At 38.9% G+C, this 20,778-nt stretch overlaps 1 protein-coding gene across 1 annotated transcript in view; it reads left to right on the forward strand.

Moving 5' to 3' along the window:
- DCHS2 (dachsous cadherin-related 2) overlaps positions 1–20,778 on the forward strand; it is a gene marked incomplete at both ends in the record, with an annotated part of 195,288 nt that overhangs the window by 156,208 nt on the left and 18,302 nt on the right. Inside the window, 3 exons of the mRNA XM_079773298.1 lie at positions 2,965–3,822; positions 14,814–14,927; positions 20,390–20,601. Of these exons, the coding sequence (XP_079629424.1) occupies positions 2,965–3,822; positions 14,814–14,927; positions 20,390–20,601 (1,184 nt within the window). The remainder of the gene's footprint in view (positions 1–2,964; positions 3,823–14,813; positions 14,928–20,389; positions 20,602–20,778) is intronic.

Below are 20,778 nucleotides of genomic sequence, written 5' to 3' on the forward strand. Positions count from 1 at the left end.
AGGAAAATTCTAAGAAACACACACACACACACACACACACACACACCCCAAGAACCACGTAAAAAAATTAGAGTGGTAAAGTAGCTGATAGATGGTAAAGGTGGAAGGTAACTCTTGATGTCAAAGCCACATTTGACACCCAGTAATCTTTTTCTTAACCCAGGATATCCACTTACCCTTCTTCCTCCCATTTCAAATTGTTTCAGTTTTTCCTGGCAGCCTCAAGGACCCAAATCGTATACAAGAGCATCACATTATCAAAGTGTCCAAAAAAAAACTTAGCAGCACTTCCTTCTTATCCCCCCATTATGGTCTGGCTTCTCCTACAATCTCTGCTGGTGGTCATCAACTGTTTTTGCTCAACTTGCCCTTAAAAGAATCTTGTTACACATGTAAGCACTGAAAATGCTTGTTCACATTTTTTTACATGGAAGAAGGATTATTGGTAGAACAGTAATGTTTCTGAAATATAACCCTATATCAATGACTGATCTTTATTTTTATTTTACGACTTAGAAACTTGAATAGGTCCTACAATTGAGTTCATCGCAAAGATCCCGCCCAACTATGAAAGGATGTATTCCCCAGGCATGAAAGTCAGTCACTGTTTCAACACTGAACGCCAATATTGGAAATGCCCCTTTGCTTGGCAGGAAGTTTTACATTCTGGGGTGGTACATCTTGGTCAGGTTAGGATGGGTGAGAAGTGAGCCTTTCTTTTATAATCCGAAAGAAGGGTGATTGCAAGAATAAATGCGGGAAAGGCAAACCCACATGATCCTAGGTGATTTCTTAGGCAGAACAATTTTAGGAATGAGAACATGTAAACTGAGCTTCTGGAAATCACCTTAAAACCACCTGTTCCTAGGTACTCCTTGGAAAGCTTCATATAAGCCTGGGAGCACTCAGGCCTCACTTTAAAGAGAACTGGTCTAAACACTTGTCTTTCACCTAAGCCTATCACGAATTCTTCCTTACTCCTTATTTTTTCCTCCTTAATATTTTTGGAATATGTTCACTTCCTCTCTACACATATGATTTCAGAACCTCCTCATTGCTCAAGTAGATTACCATAGTAATCGCTGAACCTCCTGTATTCCATTCAAGCTTTGACACTGATGCCCAATATTCTTTCTAAAACAGAAATGTGATTCGTAACACTTTCCTGCTGCAATCCTTCAAGGACTCCCCATGGACTTTAAGATAAAGTATAGGCCCTTCATCAGTGTACACAGAGCACTTCATGATTAGACCTCCTGCTTACCTCTGAAATCCACTGCCAACCCTCTCCATACCACTGATATTTAAATACCCAGGGGACCACGTGTTCACTAAAACATTTGTAACCATTAATTCCTCCTACTCCTGGGACTTCACACACGCTCTTCCCTCTTCCTCCTCCTCTTCCCTGTATTTGAAATTTGCATCCTGTCTTCCTCCCCTTTAGGAGTTAGTTTTAATGTCACTTTCAAATAAGCATATCCTGAACATCCTAACGCAGGACTGTGTACCCTACCTCTGTGCTTCCTAGTGCCCTGTGTGTATGATTTTCACACCACACTTTAATGTCCAAGTCCTGACCCACCTTTGCTCCTGAACTATAAACTCTTGGAGGCTGGGATCATGTCCTAATCTCCTGCTATTCCAGCATCCAGCACATCCTTGGTACATGACAGGTGTTCCTTAAATGTTTGCTGAGTGAGTGAATTGCTTTATTAACCACAAATCCCACAGAAATGTAGTCTGTCTGGTCAGCCCTATATTTGGTACAAATTAACCATGTCTTGTGAATAAATACAAATGCAAGTCCCTTCTCCTCAGCCTCCGGCACTACCTCTGGCTGTTGTGTTCTCTGAATGCCCATCCACTTCTTCTCCATATGCCTCTGGGCATATAACTTCCCACACTATTGGGAATAGTGTGCCTCATCCAAGAATATGCCCCTCAACCAAAAATTGGCACACCATTCAAGAATATGGCCAGCAAGTCATTGAACCACATTTTTCCTGACTAATGCTCAGGGTAACTTTCAAATATCTTTGAAAGCTTTTTGTCCTGTGCTCAGCTTTAACTTACATTCCACTTAGTACCAGGGACAGTAGTAAAGGAAATATTTTTTTGAAGGATGCAGAGATGAATAAAACATCCCCCTTGCTTATGCTATGGAAGAAATAGACAAGTGTTCCACTAACAGAAGTGTTATGATTCATGCACAAGGTGCCATGGAAAAGTAGAACTATTGCTGTTGTATAAATGGCATATAATCTGTAGTGAGTAATGTTTGGGAAAATTACTGTTATCAATTTGTAAAATTTTTTGCATTTCTTTTTTTAAAATTTGTGTGTGTGAGAGAGAGAGAGAGAGAGAGAGAGAGAGAGAGAGAAAGAGAAAGAGAGAGATAGATTTGTTCCACTTATTTATACATTATTTGGTTAATTCTTGTATGTATCCTGATGGAGGATCAAACCCACAACCTCTTAGCATATTGGGACAATGCTCTAACCAACAGAGCTACCTGGCCAGGGCTTGTCAATCTGTTAATCTTTGATTGGTATATAAAAATGGACATTATATCCTGTTTCTTATCCCTGCCAACTGTTGTTTTATTTCAAAGAAAACATACATTTTAATCCCCTCAAAAGGAAAAATATATGAATATAAAAGTTCTACATGCACATATACAAAAAATCATACAAATCAGTTAAAGCAAGTGTTCTAATTATTTATTGAATTATATAATTTGTTTATCTCCAATAATAGAAGCTTCATGAGGGCAGGGACTTTATTATTCATGTTCACTGTTATAGTCTCAGTACTTACAAAAGCACTATAATGTAGCAATCAGGAAATAAATATTTATTGAGTGAACAAATCTGAATATACTGTATATATGTGTATATTGCTAGCCAAGGGCTGCTACTTTTTTCCAACTCAAGTGAACTTTGAATTTGTTTTCTTTAATAGATGGAAATACTGATGAGTACTTTTCTATTAATGAAACGTCAGGAGAACTCTCAACCACTCGTGCTTTGGACCGAGAGCAAGTCAACAATTTTGCCCTTGTCATCCTGTGCTCTGATCTGGGGGACCCCCCGAGGAGCTCTCTGGTGCAGTTGCAAGTTAGAGTCTTGGATGACAATGACCACAGCCCTTCCTTTCCCATGCTTCAGTATCAGTCCTTCGTGCGAGAAGATGCTGACGTAGGAACAGTGGTTCTTGTGCTGTCCGCTGTGGACAAGGATGAAGGCCTGAATGGGCAAACTGAGTATTTCCTGACAGATGAGGCTGCTGGTGCCTTCACCATCGATCCTGTGGAAGGCACTTTGAGAACTGGCCACGCCCTCGACCGAGAAGCCAGATCTCAACATACATTTTGGGCTGTGGCCAGAGACTGTAGCGTCCAGGGCTCAAGAAGCACCACAGTAATGATAAAAGTGCATGTCACTGATGTTAATGACAATGATCCACTTTGGGAACAGAACCCCTTAGATATTTTTCTTTCCCCTCAGTCACCTGTAAACCAGACGACTGCCATTCTGAGAGCCAGTGATCCAGACTTGGGGCCCAATGGAACTGTCATTTTTAGTTTTGCAGAGACCCAGTCAATGTTTTCTATTAATAAATATACAGGAGAGATTCAACTTCAGCAAAATCCATCATCAGAATATTTTCCGATCTGGCTGCGGCTTAAAGTTATGGACCAAGGGGTCCCAGCTAGAACAACCAGTGGTCTCTTGATCGTTCACCTGGAAGGAGAGGATGTAAAGATGTCCTTCAGCCACCGTCTGTATAAAGGGATTGTGACTGAAAATTGTGAGGCAGGTAAGTGTCCTTTGAGGTTTTTTTGTTTGTTTGTTTGTTTGTTTTTTGTATTTTGTACTTATTTTGGCAAAATGCTTAAAACTAAGGATCACACAATAAGAGTGCTATTGTAGATTTATAAATTTTTTAATCTAACCAATTCTTTTTTAAAAATATTTTTATTGACTTCAGAGAGAGGAAGGGAGAAGGAGAGAGAAATAGAAATATCAATAATGAAAGAGAATCACTGATCGGCTGCCTCCTGCATGCCCCACACTGGGGATTGAGCCCACAGCCTGGCCATGTGTCCTGACCGGGAATCGAACTATGACCTCAGAGTTCATGGGCCGATGCTCAACCACTGAGCAACACCAGCTGGGCAAGCAAAATACTTGGTATGCTCATTTTCATCCAAAATATATCAGAAAAATATACTCAAATACAGTAAGATACACATGTGACTATTTTCCTCATAAAGCTAATTGTTTTACAATAATTTCCACACACATTTATGCCATTATGGAAAATATTTAAAAAAAAAACCCTACCAAACAGATTAATTTAAAATAGCTTTCTAAACAAAAGAAAAAAATAAAACTTCTTTGTAGAGAGTTGTGAATTAAAAGAAATTCAATCTAGGAAATCATATCTAACTAGAGAAGAGAGTAATGAATATTCTGATCCTTTTATCCACCAGAGGGCAAAGCTAAGGACCTCCCGGGTTTGGGAGAGGAGTGTGGTTGCTAAAGGTCTGATGCATGTTGTGTGCTTGCTAATGTCATGTTTTTGTTTGTCGTTTTATTATGATTTAATTTCACTTTACACCTGCTAAATCACTATTTAAAAGGCAACCTGCCATTTTTCTGAAATGATTTATTCATTTCATAGTGAAAATATATTTTACACATTATATACTGCTTCATGAGTGAAAAGAGACTATTCAGTTTAATATTGAATATCAAATTAGGGTTGTTCTCAGTTGCAGATTATTAACCTGACTTCCACCCTCTTTTGGATTATGAGTTGCTTACTCAGAAGTCCTGTTATTGATTCTTAACACAATTAAGAGTATTGCCAATTATCTTCATTAAATGAAATAATAATGGCTTCCTTACAAAGTAAGTCAGAAATTTCCAACCTATATATGTATAATGAGACTTCCACAAAGGTGTTAAGTGTTAATTCTTCTTACAGCTATATTCCTATTCCTCTTAAAATGCATAAATACCAACCTTATAGCAGAGTCTGATGGAAAGTAAATTAACATGTTCTAAATAATATAGCACAAAATGCAATATCTTAATCAATCTTGAAACTAATCTGATAAAATCGTACAATCAAGCCCAGTCTTTGTCTGGAGCGCAGATATAAACATTTCTCCCTAAACATCTTTGATACGTGGTGGTCTTTGTCTTTACTTGAATATTTCAGTGATTGAGAGTTTAGGACAGTGGTTCTTAAACTTGATTATAAAACCAGTGATCTATGAAATGCCCTCCCTCTGCTGCAGGTTCTGCTTCCCAGCTCTTCCAGGTTCTGCTTAAGTCTGGGGTCCAGACCCTGTTGTGATATATATATATATTTCAGAGAGGAAGGGAGAGGGGGAGAGAGATAGAAACATCAATGATGAGAGAAAATCATTGGTCAGCTGCCTTCTGCACGCCCCCCACTGGGCATCGAGCCCACAACCCGGGCATGTGCCCTGACCAGGAATTGAACCGTGACCTCCAGTTCACTTATACCTTGTTGTTTTTAACAAGCTCTGCAGGTGATTTGTTGCATGACAAAGTTGGAAAGCCCCCTCATTTGGAAAGTCCTTCATATATTGAACCCAGATCTGCCTCCTTTGTGTCTATCCATAAATCCCATTTCTGTCCTCTGGAGCACTCCACTGCTGTACACATCACTCTTCAGATATTTTATTTGCTCCTTCAACACATTTTTTGGGAAATACTATGTGCCAGGTTCTTTTCCATTGGGATATGTTAGTGAACTGAAAGACAAAGCTGCTTGTCCTTATGAAGCTTACATTCTAGCAGAGATAGACAGTATCAATCAACATAATAAATATCTAAAGTATAGTATATGTTAGGTGGTGGTAAGAGCTATTGAATAAAGAAAGAGCAGGGTTGGAGGAAGTAGGGAGTGCTGGAGGAGAGAGACAAATTGTGATTTTAAATAGCAGGTAAGATCAGGCATCATTGAGCAAGTGACATTTGGGCAAAGACTTAAAGAAAGGAGGTAGGCATTCCTATATTTGGGGACAAAGTGTTTCAGAAAAAAGGAAAAGCTTTGTTTGTTCAAAGAACAGCAAAGAGGACTGCGTGATTGCAGAGCAATAAGCAAGGGGTAGAATCATAGGAGATGAGGTCACAGGACTAGGCATTGGGAGGACTTTGGGTTTTACTTGCTATAATTTTCCCTTTTCTAGTTTGTTCATTTACCCTTCACTTACGAGGGTCTCCAACCACTGCTAGAGAACATTCACACCCAGTATAAATTTGGTAGAGCAATAGGCATTAAGTATATTATTCCTCAAAAGAATTGTCATGGAAGCCATCATTATTATTACAACTTTTTACATTAGTGAATGAAATTTCTAAATATACGTAAGGCCCAAAATAGAAATTTTTATGATAATGAAAAAAGGAAAAAAACACACCACATTATCTGTCATTCCTACTTCATTATTTAAGGCCAGTCTCGTATTTGGAATGGAATTCAATAGAATGAGTAGCATCTAACTGACTTAGCCATTTACAATGATATTGGATTTCATTACCTTATCTCTGACTCTAAGATAGCTCTGGAGGAGACAGAAGGAGAAAGGCCTTAGGCAAGGTCATGTTTTCTCAGAGGACAAACACTCACAAGACAGTTTTCATCTTTGTGAATTAACCCCAGTACCACCTCTGGGCCTCAGCTGTATAGGCTCAATACCTCATTTTATTAAATCAGGGAGTTCTTTCCCCAGGCTGAGACTTATATATGAAAGAGACATATATAAATCAGAGCTCACATTTTTTTATTCACATTAAGAACCATGTGAATTACAGTGGTCATGTCAGGATGACCAGCTCTCTCTAAGAAAAAAGAAGCCAAATTGTAATCCGAGAGTTGCTCACTAATCCTAACAGTTTGAGCAGGATGTGATTCACGTATTGAATGACATCAGCCGATGTTACTCTTTCCTCATGAAGAATGCACACAGCAATACCTAGTGGGATTTTGTGATGTTGTCATGACCATCTGGACTTTCATCGCTCATCAACTTCCTTTGGATTTACACATTTTTCCCTTTAAGTCTCTTAACACTTAGTCAAGGCTTCTGCCCTGGGAGTGATTCTGTTTCTTTATGTTTTCTTTATATGTAACAGGGTTAATATATTTTTGGAGACTATTTTTCCAGAGAATTTAGGTTCATGACAAAATTGAGAGAAAGCTGCAGAGATTTCCCATACATCCTCTGCCACTACACATGCATAGCCTCCACCGTTACCAACATCCTGCACCCGAGGGGTACATTTGCTATAGCCAATGAACCTACGTGGACACATCATAATCATCAGAACTCCATAGTTTGCATTAGGGTTCACCATTTGTGTTATGCGTTCTGTGGTTTGGACAAATGTATCATGACATGGATCCATCATTATGATATCATAGAGTAGTTTCACTGCCCTTAAAAAACCTCCATGCTCTGCCTATTCATCCCTCCCCCACTTTTGCTCCTAACCCTGGCAACTACTGATCTTTTTATTCTGTCTCCATAATTTTGCCTTTTTCGCGTGTCATATAGTTGAATTCATCCAGTATTCAGTCTTTTCAGATTTTCCTTCACTTAGTAATATGCATTTAAGGTTCCTCTATGTCTTTTCATGGCTTGATAGCACTGAATAATATATCATTGTCTGGGTGTAGCACAATTTATCCATTCATCTACTGAAGGACAGCTTGGCTACTTCTAAGTTTGGGCAATTATGAATAAAGCTATTATAAAAATAGCAACTATAAAAATATCCACATACAGGTTTTTGTATAGACATAAGTTTTCAACTCCTTTGGGTAAATTCCAAAGAGTGTGATTGCTGGCTTTTACGGTAAGAGTATGTTTAGTATTTTAAAGAAACTGCCAAACTGTCTTCCAAAGTGGCTGTACCATTATACATTCCTACCACAGTGAAGGACAATTCTTCTTGTTCCACATCCTTGTCAGAGTTTGATGTTGGCAGCATTCTGGATATTGCCAATTCCAATAAGCGTGTAGTAATATCTAATTGTTGTTTTAATTTGCATGTCCCTAATGACATATTGATGTGGGGGGATCTATTCACATTATTTTCCTCCGTATATCTTCTTTAATGAGGTGTCTTTTTAGGCCTTTGCCCGTTTTTTAGTTTGTTTTCACGGTGAATTATAAGAGTTCTTTGTATATTTTAGATACCAGTCCTTTATCTTTTGTAAATGTTTTCTCCCAATCTGTGGCTTGACTTCTCATTCTCTTGACAGTGTCTTTCTCAAAGCAGAAGTTTTAAATTTTAATGAAATCCAGCTTATCAATTATTTCTTTAATGGATTGTGCCTTTAGTATTTATCTAAAAAAAAGGATCACTAAACCCAAGGTTATCTAGGTTTTCTCCTATATTATCTTGTAGGAGTTTTATAGTTTTTTGTTTTACATTTAGACTTATGATACATTTTGAGTTAATTTTTGTGAAGGGTATAAAGTAGGTGTTTAGATTTATTTTACTTTATATTTGCATGTAAATGCTCAGTTGTTCCAGCGCCATTTGTTGAAAGGACTATCTTTGCTTCATTGTACTGCCTTTGCTCCTTTGTCAGAGAGCAGTTGACTATGTATATGGGTCTGTTTCTGGGCTCTCTGTCTGCTCCATCGATCTATTTGTCTATTCTTTTCCCAATGCCACACTGTCTTGATTAACATGGCTTTATAGTAAGTCTTAAAGTTGTGTTATCTGTGGGTTAATATTTTTGTCCTTTATTTTTCTCCAACTTTGTTCTTTTATGGTTAGTATTTTTGAACTATATTTCCACCCTTTTCTCTATTGTTGTCTGTGCATAAGACCTCCCACCTACTCTGCAAAGGTGTCCACTTGTTTTGTATAGCTTTAGGATAATTACAGCAAAAATGCAAAAAAAAATATTCTGCCTTTGACAAACAAAGATAGTTCATAAGGAAGTCTGCCACAGGGAAAGAAAGGAAAACCCATCTCATCTAGTTGCTGGGGAGTGTGAGTAGGGCAAGGGCGCAAAGGTATAGAAAACGAGTAGCAGGAGCATCCTGGCCCCTCACTTTCCTGAAGCTAGAATCCTGAAGGTGGCCATTGAGATAGACAACGAAAAACGAAAGCAGAAGATACTGTGCGACTCTGGGAGGACACTGCTTCTGATGCTAACACGGGACAAGCGGCAGCAGAGTAAAATGGGCAACACATTTAGGGAAAGAGAAGGTACAAGTGAGTGCCCCATCCCTGTTTGGCTCTGGCAAGGCCTAGAAGACATCTGTCTCACGGTCCCAGCATTTCTACTTGTGAACACAGATTAACACAGAGTATAGGCCAGCATACCTGCCATGGGGCCACTGTCGCAAAGGATGAAATGAGCCTATACTCAGGTCTGTAGGGTTGGATGACCCTCCAGAGGGTCTGCAGTATCAAAACCAGCTGTGGCAGGGCCAGGTCAGCAGCGTGGAGTGCTGAGCCTGAACATGTTGACAAGAGGGAGGGAATCTCAAAGATGAACATGTTCTCACAATACATTGCTACCCGAAAGTGCTGCTTAAGGGAAAGAGACCAAGATGACCCTAAATAGGGCATGTAAGACGATCAGGTTTTTTACTCTTGTCCGTCAGGGTGGGGTTGATAAAGAATATTAGATCAATCATAAACATTTTAAAAACAAAATTTTCTTTGCACATCTTAAATTGTTGTGTGCAAAGCTGTAACTCTGCTTCATTCATTTTTAACTCTTAAAGGATTCTCTGACCTCTGTTCTTGAGATGCGCCTCATTTTTATATCCTTTCCCATCATACTTCTTATTAATGTTGACTGTATACTCGATAGTGTTCACTCAATATTCATTTTTTAAATAATATAGGAAACAAAGGGTCTGTCCTGGAAAGGGCCTTGAACATCTCTTCAACTATTCTATAACAAGACAGTTTTGATGATTAAATGAGTGCTTAAGGCACTTTGCCATCATGATTACCAACAGTTGTAAGCGGAAGACATGGAGATGAATGTGCAGCCAGAAGGAGCTGGGAGAAGTTCCCCACTGTGGATGTCAGAGCCAGAAAAGTCTTGCTATGATGAGGTGTTCACCAAATATTTGTTGAAATAATTTCACCATTTAATCATTATACTTTGAAGTATCAAAAGCCATATGCCCAAATGAGAATAAAACCAGGCACAGAGAAGGTCAGGCAGATACTTAGTTCTAGGCAGGGGAAATGGCTCACACAGAGGTGTGGGGACTCAAGAGCGAGGTGGGTTTACCATTAGGAGCAGCAAACCATCTGGACAGAGGCTCTCATGAGCTTTTCAGTAACGAGCTGGAATGGAGAGACATTGATGGCCTTTACATAGCAAAAAAGTGACAAAACAAATTTTATATTGTAGAAGATGACTTTGAAGTCCTTGTGAAGGGTGGTGGAAGGGGAGAGAGATAAGTTAGGAAGGGACTGTGGCAATACACATGACCAGCACCTGAATAAAGCCATGGCGCTGGGCAAAGACAAGTGGGATCATATATTATTGTTGTTAAGTCAGTGTCTCTATGGGGGATGAGTTCTAGGTCTTTCTATTTAAGCATCTTGCTAAATGTCACTCCCAACTTTCCTTCTTAAGTGATTGAAATATGTTTAACATTTCGGTGGCTGGACATTTAAAAGATAATAGATAATTCAAAATCATCCAAATGTTTGAAAAATCTGTTTCTCTCAAATTAACCATCAATTTTAAAATATGCTTGCATTGCTTAGAAATACCAAAAATAAAACTCTGGAATTATTCACTAAGGACAATTCATAATAAAATGTTTTTGTAATTATTTTACCTAAGTGTTTCTATGATTATGATTTTTATAGTCATCTAGCATTAATAGAAGAAAAAAGCCAAGAACATTAAATGTATCATCCTTTTCGATGCAATGTTAGACATGAAGTGAAATTCATAAAGCCTGAAAATATAAAAAAAAAAAGTCTTCTGTGTTTTACTTACCTCATAGAAACTGAAGATACCATGTTGGTTTTTATATTTTACCATTTCTATCTTGATTTGAAATGAGAACTAGTTGTAAGTTTCCTCTTGGTGCCTGAAGACAGACAGACTTTTATTTAAAATGTGCATAGTGCCCAGCCGGTGTGGCTCAATGGTTGAGTGTTGACTCACAAACCAGGAGGTCACAGTTTGATTCCGTCAGAACACATGCCAGGTTGCAGGCTTGATCCCCAATGGGGGACATAGAGGAGCCAGCTGATCAGTGATTCTCTCTCATCATTGATGTCTCCATCTCTCTCTCCCTCTCCTTTTCGCTAACTGAAATCAATAAAAACATTTAAAAATTTTAACAATAAAATGTGCATAGTTGGTGGCAGGCTAAGGTGGTGGGAATGAGGGCATCTGTAATAGTGTCAGCAATAAAAATGAAGTTTAGCCCTAGCTGGTTTGGCTCAGTGGATTGAGCGTCGGCCTGCATACTGAAGGGTCTCAGGTTCGATTCCAGTCAAGGGCATATGCCTGGGTTGCGGGCTCGATCCCCAGTAGTGGGCGTGCAGGAGGCAGCCGATCAATGATTCTCTTTCATCATTGATGTTCCTATCTCTCCCTCTCGTTTCCTCTCTGAAATCAATAAAAATATTTTTTAAAAGTTTAAAAAAATAATTTAAAAAAATATGCATAGTAAGCCAAGACCAAGAAGGATGGATGGCTCTTTAGTTATTTCCTTTTTTTTTTTTTTCAGGCTCTCTCAGATGTAAATTTTGTCAGAGGGAGAAAGTATATAAATATTTGCAGCTCTTTGCTGACTTAACATCTAGTTTGAGGTATTGTTGAAAGAAATACCATTTCATTGATATTATGAGCATTTTATTTGCAATAATACCAGGATCAGTTCCCTTCATGGGAGAGGCCATGTGTGATTCTTATTTGCAATTCCGTACTCATCTTTGCTCTTTTACATGAAAGTGATCTCTGTGTTTTCTTTTGTAATTGGGCATATAATAAGCATCCTAGCCCGTGAAGAAAAGGCCGTCAGCAAGATTGTACATCTTGCCTGTTTTTCTTCTGACTGCCATTCTTAAGAATAGATGACAAGCCACTTGAAATAAAATTTCCTGTGTTTAAAAAACAAATTGTATCAGGAAGCACAGAACTGTGAGTGAGCACTGAAGATAAAACATACTGCCCTACTGTGAAGGCATATTCCTACCAAACTGTAAGACATTTTTATATTTATAATACAGTCCCCTGAAATGTATCAAAATAAGCATCAGATAATAATGAAATTTGAAAGAGTTCTCAACATGTGTGGTAACTTGATTCCACCATGATTGATTAAAATCCTTTACTTTGTCACTAAATGATTTCATAACTGCCTTGAAAAGACCAACTATTTGGAAATCAGATACATGATTTTTAAACTTTGTCACAGTTTATGTTCAGCGTAATGTTTTTAAAGAGAATAATGGATCTAGTTTTGGTGTTGCTATGCTATCTCCATTACAAATTCTGTTTATACCTTTTTCACTGAATTTTCAGTTTTGCAGACAATATCACATACTGTTTCTTTTAATATTTATAGCACTCGTTGCATTTTTTTATATTAAGTGTTGAAAAGGCTCCTGGGGAAAATATTGTCCATTCCAGCTTTTCTTTCTTCTTTTCTTTTTAATGAAACACTTTAAGTATCTAGAATATACCCATTTGGCTTAGTTTAGGGATCATTTTTACCATGACCTCCAGCATGAGGGGTTTCAAGCCTGTTCCCTGAGCCTTCAGAGAAAGATTGAATGAAGATGCCCAGCAGAGATCTTGAATAGGTGTTTTTGTTTTTGTTTTCTTAACTACTGCAATTTCCATTATCAGATGTGGTATTACAGCATTGAGTGATTTAAAAATAATAATTGTTATTGTTTAGAAGGGTCCCATAGGCAGAGAAGCATTTTTCTAACCTCTCAGGCTAGAACACTTTAATGACCACCCCTTTCCCTTAGTTCCTCTCTCTTTCTTCTCTAATAACTCCATTTCCCCCATACTTACTAAGCATTTACTGTTTACAAAGACATGAACTTTTTAAATATATCTTTGTGTGTTTTAATTCTTTATTGTTCAAAGTATTACATATAGCATTACATATGTCTCCTTTTCCCCCCATTGACCTCTCCCGGCCATCACCATGCCCCTCTCCTTTTCCCCCCATTGACCTCTCCCGGCCATCACCATGCCCCAGGACATGCCCTCACGCCCCCTAGTGTCTGTGCCCATTGGTTATGCTTATATGCATGCATACAAATCCTTTGGTTGATCACTTACCCCTCCCCTACCTTCCCTCTGAGGTTTGATGGTCTGATCAATGCTTCTCTGTCTCTGGATCTATTTTTGTTCATCAGTTTATGTTTCTCTCACATACACCTCTCTCTCTCTTTCTCCCTTCCTCAGTCTCTCAAAAAGGAACAACAAACAATTAAGCATATCCTCCAGTGAGGATTAAATATATATATTAGTTATATAGATAATTATATGAGGGAGACAAATGGACAAGTAAGACAGGAAGCAAACAGGTGAGCTGCAACAAAGCTAACTTGGGGCCCAAATGGATTCTTGGGAACCCTTACAGTGAAGTCCCAGTTCTAATCACACCAATTATCACATTGCCATTATCAGTCCTTGCTATTTCTTCTTCCATGCTGGTAGTCAGTCTGTTTCCTATAACCCGAAATGGCTTCCTTCTTTCCTCTCTAATCCCTACACCTAACTCCATTTCTGTGGGGATTTTTCCCCCTCTAAGTTCTCTTTTAACTACTCCTGCAGTACTTTAGCAATTCTCCAATGAATTGATATTACGCAGTTAAGAACTCGGTTACCCTCTAATTGGGTTGCTTTTATCTAAAACTGTAGTGGAAACTGGTTGAGGGAAGATTTCTAATATTTATACTCCTGTTACCTCCTTTCCCACATTCCACTTAATGTTCAATGAAGTGCATCAAAATATGTCTTTAATCTCTCGTTTTTTCCATCTCTTCTCCCACAATCCTAGGTTGTTGTCTCTTGCTTGGGCTATTACAGTATTACCTTAATTGATCTCTCTGCTCTATTCTTACCCCTCTTTGTTCTCCACACAGCATTCAGAATGATATATTTTAAAAGTAAATCAGATTATTTTACTTCATTCCTTACAATGCTTCCATGATTTCCCACTGTACTTAGATTAAAATATGATCCCTGCCTATCTAGATGCTATCTTTACCTTCCACCTTTTCCCCTACTCACTGTGCTTCATCAAACTGAGCCCTTTCCCAGCCTAGGGTTTTTGTAATTGCTGTTCTTCTCCTGGAATCCTTTACTTCCAGCTCTTTCTATGGCTTCTCATGCTTCAAGGGTCAACTACAAGGTCACACCTCTGAGGCCTCTCCAAAAGAGAGTATCTGCCTCCCCCTCCACAGAAGTGTTTTCTATCGTATAATCTTGTTTATTTCTTTCCAAGGAACTTAGCACATATGAAATCTACCTTGATTATATATTTGTTTTCTGGCTTGTTGTCTGTGTCCTCATCAGTTAATAACCACCATAAGGATAGAGATCTTTTCTATTTTGCTTGTCACTAGCTCCCCAGCAACTAGCATCGGATTGGCTTATTGAAGACACTCAATAAGTAATCATTGAATGAATGAACACATGAAAATGTAGGAGGCAAATAATAAGTACCCAGTGTTCTGGTTTTTCCCTGAAATTTTCTTTTCCTAAAATTCTTTTTTTTTACCTCAATTTTATAGGTACTTCTATCGTGACTGTAAAAGCTTTTGCTTCTGAGTCAATTCAAGATAGCATTAAATATTCAATTTTTAGTGGAAATGAAGATGGAGTTTTTTCCCTGTGTTCCAACTCAGGTAGGTCTTCTCTCCCCAATAACAACTTTATTTCCTGCATTATGTAATGTTACTAGTAATAAATACTTCTCAAAAGGAAACAAATTTGGAAAGGTAGAAATTGTTATAGGTAAATAATTTAAAAGGTAAATAAGAAAGTTTTTTATGGTAGCAGATCAGAAATTGTGAGAAATCAAGAACTATTTACTTGTTCACATGTTCCTGCTAAGAATTTTATTCTTTACATTTCCTATTCTTTGAATTTTTTAGATAAATTGGTTTCTACTCATAATTAACTCATCTATGTGGGAGAATTGGAGATATAGTAGAAGATCATTGATATTTACATTGAATTGAAAATAAGCACACATGTCTAGCCTTAGGGAATTATCATCAGATTCTTCCAATTTGCCACTGAATGTCAATGATGCAACAAGAGAGGACAGCTGGAAAGGTTTCTATATCGTGGTAAAGAAATTACTTCCAAATACAGCATGTATTAAATTTAGCTTTAACAAGACCATTATTGTGTTTTAAACGAATACCAATTGATTATTTAAAACATACTTTTTTGACTAACAACTATGTAGTAGATATGTATCTACAACTTCATTGTCAACCCTCAAGAAGTATGTTTTAAATAATTTCTATATTACCATACAACTGCCTTATTTAATCTGTAATACATGCACATGGGAAGAATTGAGAGAGGGTAATTTCTTAAGTAAATGCTTTCTTGTCCAGGGTAGTGGTATGACTTTTTGATCCACACAGCCTTTAGTCAGGAGCTTTCTGAGGTAGTCTGCTAAGAATCTTCATCTCTTCACCCCATCGTTTGGTTAAAGGGTAGTACAGGCAAAGAGCCATTGGAAGCATTATCAATGAAGTATTGGCTGACACTTTTCCCCCCTCCCTTCCAGTCAACACAAAGTCAAGAAAAGCAAGTTTCTGTGCATCCACTTTTAACATATATATAAAACATTGATAACATTAGGAGCCTTTGGGTTTATAGCTTTATTCTGATTTTTCTATTAGACTTTTCACCTTTTGTGAGTTCAGGCTTCTTCCCTTGTATCTCTACAGTCGGTGCAGCTATCAGAGATTAATCTCAAAGAAGGAAGTTGTGTTAGAAATCCTTTTAACATAAATGGGATTTTAGTGCTTGCTTACCTTCCTGGGTTACTGTTTTCACTTTCTTTCTTTACTTATGGTTTGTATTTTATTTTTTATTGAATTTATTGGGGTGACATTGGTTAATAAAATTATATAGGTTTCAGGTATACAATACTATAAATACATCATCTGTATATTGTATTGCATGTTCACCACCCCAAGTCAGGTCTTCTTTTATCACCTCCCTCCCCTCTGTCCACCACCAGACTGTTGTCTGTGTCTATGAGTTTGTGGGTTGTTGTTTTGTGCTCTACTACTGTATCAACTCAGTAATGCATTTCAATGCACACACACACAATTTATCAAGCATTTTAGTTTTTTTATATCATGAAGATAATTTCAATATATATTTTATCATATTGCTGCCAGGAAACATTTTTTAAAATCATTAAGTGTGATATTAAATTTATCTTTTATGCTACTTTTGTCACATAATCATTAAACTTTGTGGTCACTTCTCTTAATGGTAAAATGGGAGAAACCATTTTATTAGTTATTGTCTAAATAAGTTATGATTAGATGGATCTCTGGTGAGCACTGCATTTTCTGTCCATCCTTGCCAGAGTTTGCCCTGTGTCCATAGTCACAAACCAAAGGTTTACTTTTATATCCAGACTTCTTGTCACTTTAGCTTAAAAACATCTACTACTCACTGTCCAAACCAGCAGGAATTTGGGAGTTTGACTAACATTGTGTATGTCAATAACAGATGGTAGTATTCATTTCATTACTTGGTAGATTGACATAAAACAAAAATGATCAAACTTTCAATGTTTCAGGGGTATAGCTTTAATGGGAGAGAGTTTAAAAGCTTGGGGATAACATAAATATTTATCACACTCTGGTTGTATATACGATATGCATGTGCACCATTTATAATTGACTGAAGTAACCTGAGTGTGCTATCAAACACTTTGCATTTGAAGACTCATAATCTCATTTTTATATGTATTTTATAACTTGGACAAAAGCTATATATGTACATATATCAGAAGGAAAATATTCCTGCAGTTTCATTCTCAAGTTATTGTGTAACTGGCACTCTAACATATGAGAATGAACATGAAGTTGGTGTTGTGAGGCCCTTCCCCTAAGGAAAACCTGGACTCCTGCCCATCCTATTACTAGTAGACAGAACCCAGGAGTACTTTCATCTCACCAGTGACAGAAAACCCTTGCTGTCTCTGAGAAAAATATGCATGTATCATCCAAGGCAAAATGTGGATCTGGTAGGTGCGCCAGCCGTGAATTATCTCACAGACTGGTTATTGTCTTTTCCACTTGCATAACTTTCACAGCATATGCCAATTATTATGCCAAAAATAAAAATCAAGCAAGGAAAGCATTAGAGCTGCAGAACCATTCCAAGTTCAAAATTCCAATTATCAAAGCCCAAACACAAGCCTTTTATTAAATCCCCACTTTGATCTGCACTATAATTGGCACACTTTCTGCTCAGTGACACTGGCAATTTAGTGTTGCATTTCCATTGTGTTTCTCCTTTCCTAGTGGTAACAGCACATGATAGCAAGCTGAGTGCCCTGCTCGGAGGAGACAGAGCTCCAGATGAGACCTTTGCACCCACCTCAGACTGGGGCTCCTCTGCCATTTGGGGGTGGGGGGGCTCCTCCCTTGTTCCATGAAGTTTTCTAAAGACCAGCTTCCTTCATTCCCTGCTCATCAAAATGCACCTTAATGATTCTCCAGCTGCCAGAGTTAAAGCTGTTCTAAATTTTGTCAGGGGTGTTGGTAACATCAGACTGTGGTTTATAAAAGTAATTTGCCTTTCGATCTGAATTGGTAACTAAATCTGATGATAATAAATGAAAGTGATTTTATAAAATTTTAAATTTGGTAATATAGTGAGTTCTTCATATAGAATATAAATATTTAATTTCTCTTAATAACAGAATAGAAGTTATAAAATCCCCTCCAAAATACTCAATATCAAAGTTACCATATTTCTTGGGTTAGGATGGTTACCTAGGAAACGGGTTTAGATAGAGCACTAAGAACTGTGGCTTCCAGAAGCAGGCTGTTTCACCAGAGATAGAATTTTTCTAACAGTCTGAGGCTACTTAATTTTCTCTTTCTAAATTCAGACCTTGTAAAGATATTAAATCTCTATCTAGTGATGAAGGGGAAGAGAGATGTGGGTACAACACTGGGATCTACACCATCTGACTACACAGAAACATTCTAAGTATGCACTGTGTGACTTCTCACAGCTATCCTGTGGAGTCATTGCTTGTATCCCCATTTTACAGAAGGGGAGACTCGGCTCTGGAGAACCTGAGTAACTGACTCCAGGCCACAGAGTTAGTGGTGGCGGAACCAGGTAACTTGCCTAAATTAAGCATCCAGGTCTAGGATCTACGCTTGGTTTCAGGTTCCTCGAACTCCAAGTCAATGCTCATTCAGCAAATCCCCATTTGATGGAACCTCTGACAGTGAGAACCAAGTAAATCATCATAATAAAAAAAATAATAATAATATTAAATTCAGTAAGCAATTTAGTTGAAGCGGGGAGGAAAAGATAGAGTAGAAACCAAAGAAAGAAATTATATCAGGGGAGGAATTTTCCTAATTTGAGGGAGGAACTTGAACATGGCATAACCCCCCAGAGCTACTTTCCCTAGCCTGGTTATGTTTTTCATACAAGGGTGTGACAAATGTTACTGGTGCTTTCCGTAAGCCAGACTTCAAGCTGGGTATTGGGGATATGACGGTGTAAGAGGCAGGTAGTCTTCCTCATCTTGCAGAGCCCTAAATCCTGAGGAGTAACTAGACTGAAGCAGATGAACAAAGTACAGCATGTGTTTGTCAGAGTCCGTTGGGGGCTGACAGTGATGGTATGGGGATGGGTGGTCTGGAAAGATCTCTGAGGAAGCACAGGACTGGGGACCATTTGAGGCAGATGGAAAAGCATACATGGCAACTCTGAAATGAGCATTTGAGAAACAATACTTATGAGTGTTATGACCAGAGCAGAGACAGGTGGAGAAGGACATGATGAGATTTCTGAGGTGGGAGAGGTCCTTTGGAAGTTAAAAATGCTGAAATTGATCATAATCACCATGGAAAGCCATTGCAGGGTTTTACACAGGACAATGACAATGTCTTTTTTTTATTATTTAACTAGAGGCCCAATGCACAAAGATTCGTGCAAGAATAGGCCTTCCTTACCCTGGTTGCCGGCACCAGCTTCCCTCTGGCACCTGTGACCCGGGCCTTTGCTCTGGCTGCCGCCTTCTGCCTTCACTCCAGCCCTGCTACCCTCCTGAGCTACCTCCACCTCCCCGCCCCTCATAGCAGGCGCCCCGCCCCACCCCGGCCGCTCTGCACGTGCTGCCCAGAGCCCCGGAGTGGCCAGGGCGGAGCAGAACACCTACATCCTGGCCCGGCCGCCACCATTTTTGTTGCGTCAATTCGCTCTTTATTGGTTGTGGGCACCACCATCTTTGTTGCAGAGTGATGGAAAATTTGCATATTCTGTCTTTATTAGATAGGACTAGAGGCCTGGTGCACAAAAATCGTGCACTGGGGGGGGGGGTCCCTCAGCCCGGCCTGCACCCTCTCGCAGTCCGGGACTCTGCGGGATATCTGCCTGGGGGGATCAGGCCTAAGCCTGCTGGCAGACATCCCTCTCCCAGTCTGGGACCCCTTGCTCCTTACTGCCCGCCTGCAGTGGAGGTGGGAGAGGCTTCCACCACCACTGCTGCACTCGCCAGCCGTGAGCCTGGCTTCTGGCTGAGCGGCTCTCCCCCTGTGGGAAAGCACTGACCACCAGGGGGAAGCTCCTGCATTGAACATCTGCCCCTGGTGGTCAGTGCACGTCATAGTGACGGATTGTTCTGCCATTTGGTTGATTCGCATAGTAGGATTTTATTATATAGGATTCAGTTAAGTGATTAATTCAGGGGACAAGATGGGAAATGCCAGTGGATGGAGGAGAGCAGCAGCAGTGAAGATGGAGAGAGGTAGATTCAAGAAATATCTGGAAGGTAGATTTCCCAGGCATGGTGATGGACCAATTATGGAGAAAGAGGATTTAAGAGATAGCTTCAAGAGTTCAGATATTTTACAGTTTCTTTCCCTCTTACATGTTTGAACCTTGCAAACATCTGCATGCTCTCAACCTTTTTCACAATGACCCCAGTCAATAGAGGAGGGAGGCCAGCCAACATGGGGCTTTGAAAAGGGCCAGGTGAGCATATGAGCACATAAGGCAAAGATGATTTGGGACTTTTTAAATAATAACTACAACATCAACTTCTTTTATTTTGTTTTCTCCCTGGGAATAAAAATAGGAGACCTCACTGTGAAAGAACCCAGGTTTCTTGATTTTGAAGTCAGAAATGAAGTACAACTCATCGTTTTAGCTGAAAGCAGTGGGCATAGAGCCTACAGCAAAGTAGTCGTCTTGATACAAGATGTGAATGATAATTTCCCATGCTTTGGGCAAAGCATTTACCAAGTATCAGTGCCTGAAGGCCAGTTTCACAATGCTCCTATCATACAGGTAACAGATTTTTGTGCATGTGTGTGTGGATTATCATGAATCAATGTACATCAAAATAGGCCTTTTTCCAGCACATAAGTTAAAATTTAAATGTTTTCAAGGCACCTACAATGTTTGGTGGATGAATTTGGAGTTTCGGAGTTCACTCTTCTTCCTCTGTTTATTTAGTGTTCAATT

This window comes from Cnephaeus nilssonii, assembly GCF_951640355.1.
Source record: "Cnephaeus nilssonii genome assembly, chromosome: 5".
In the NCBI taxonomy this organism is placed as follows: domain Eukaryota; kingdom Metazoa; phylum Chordata; class Mammalia; order Chiroptera; family Vespertilionidae; genus Cnephaeus; species Cnephaeus nilssonii.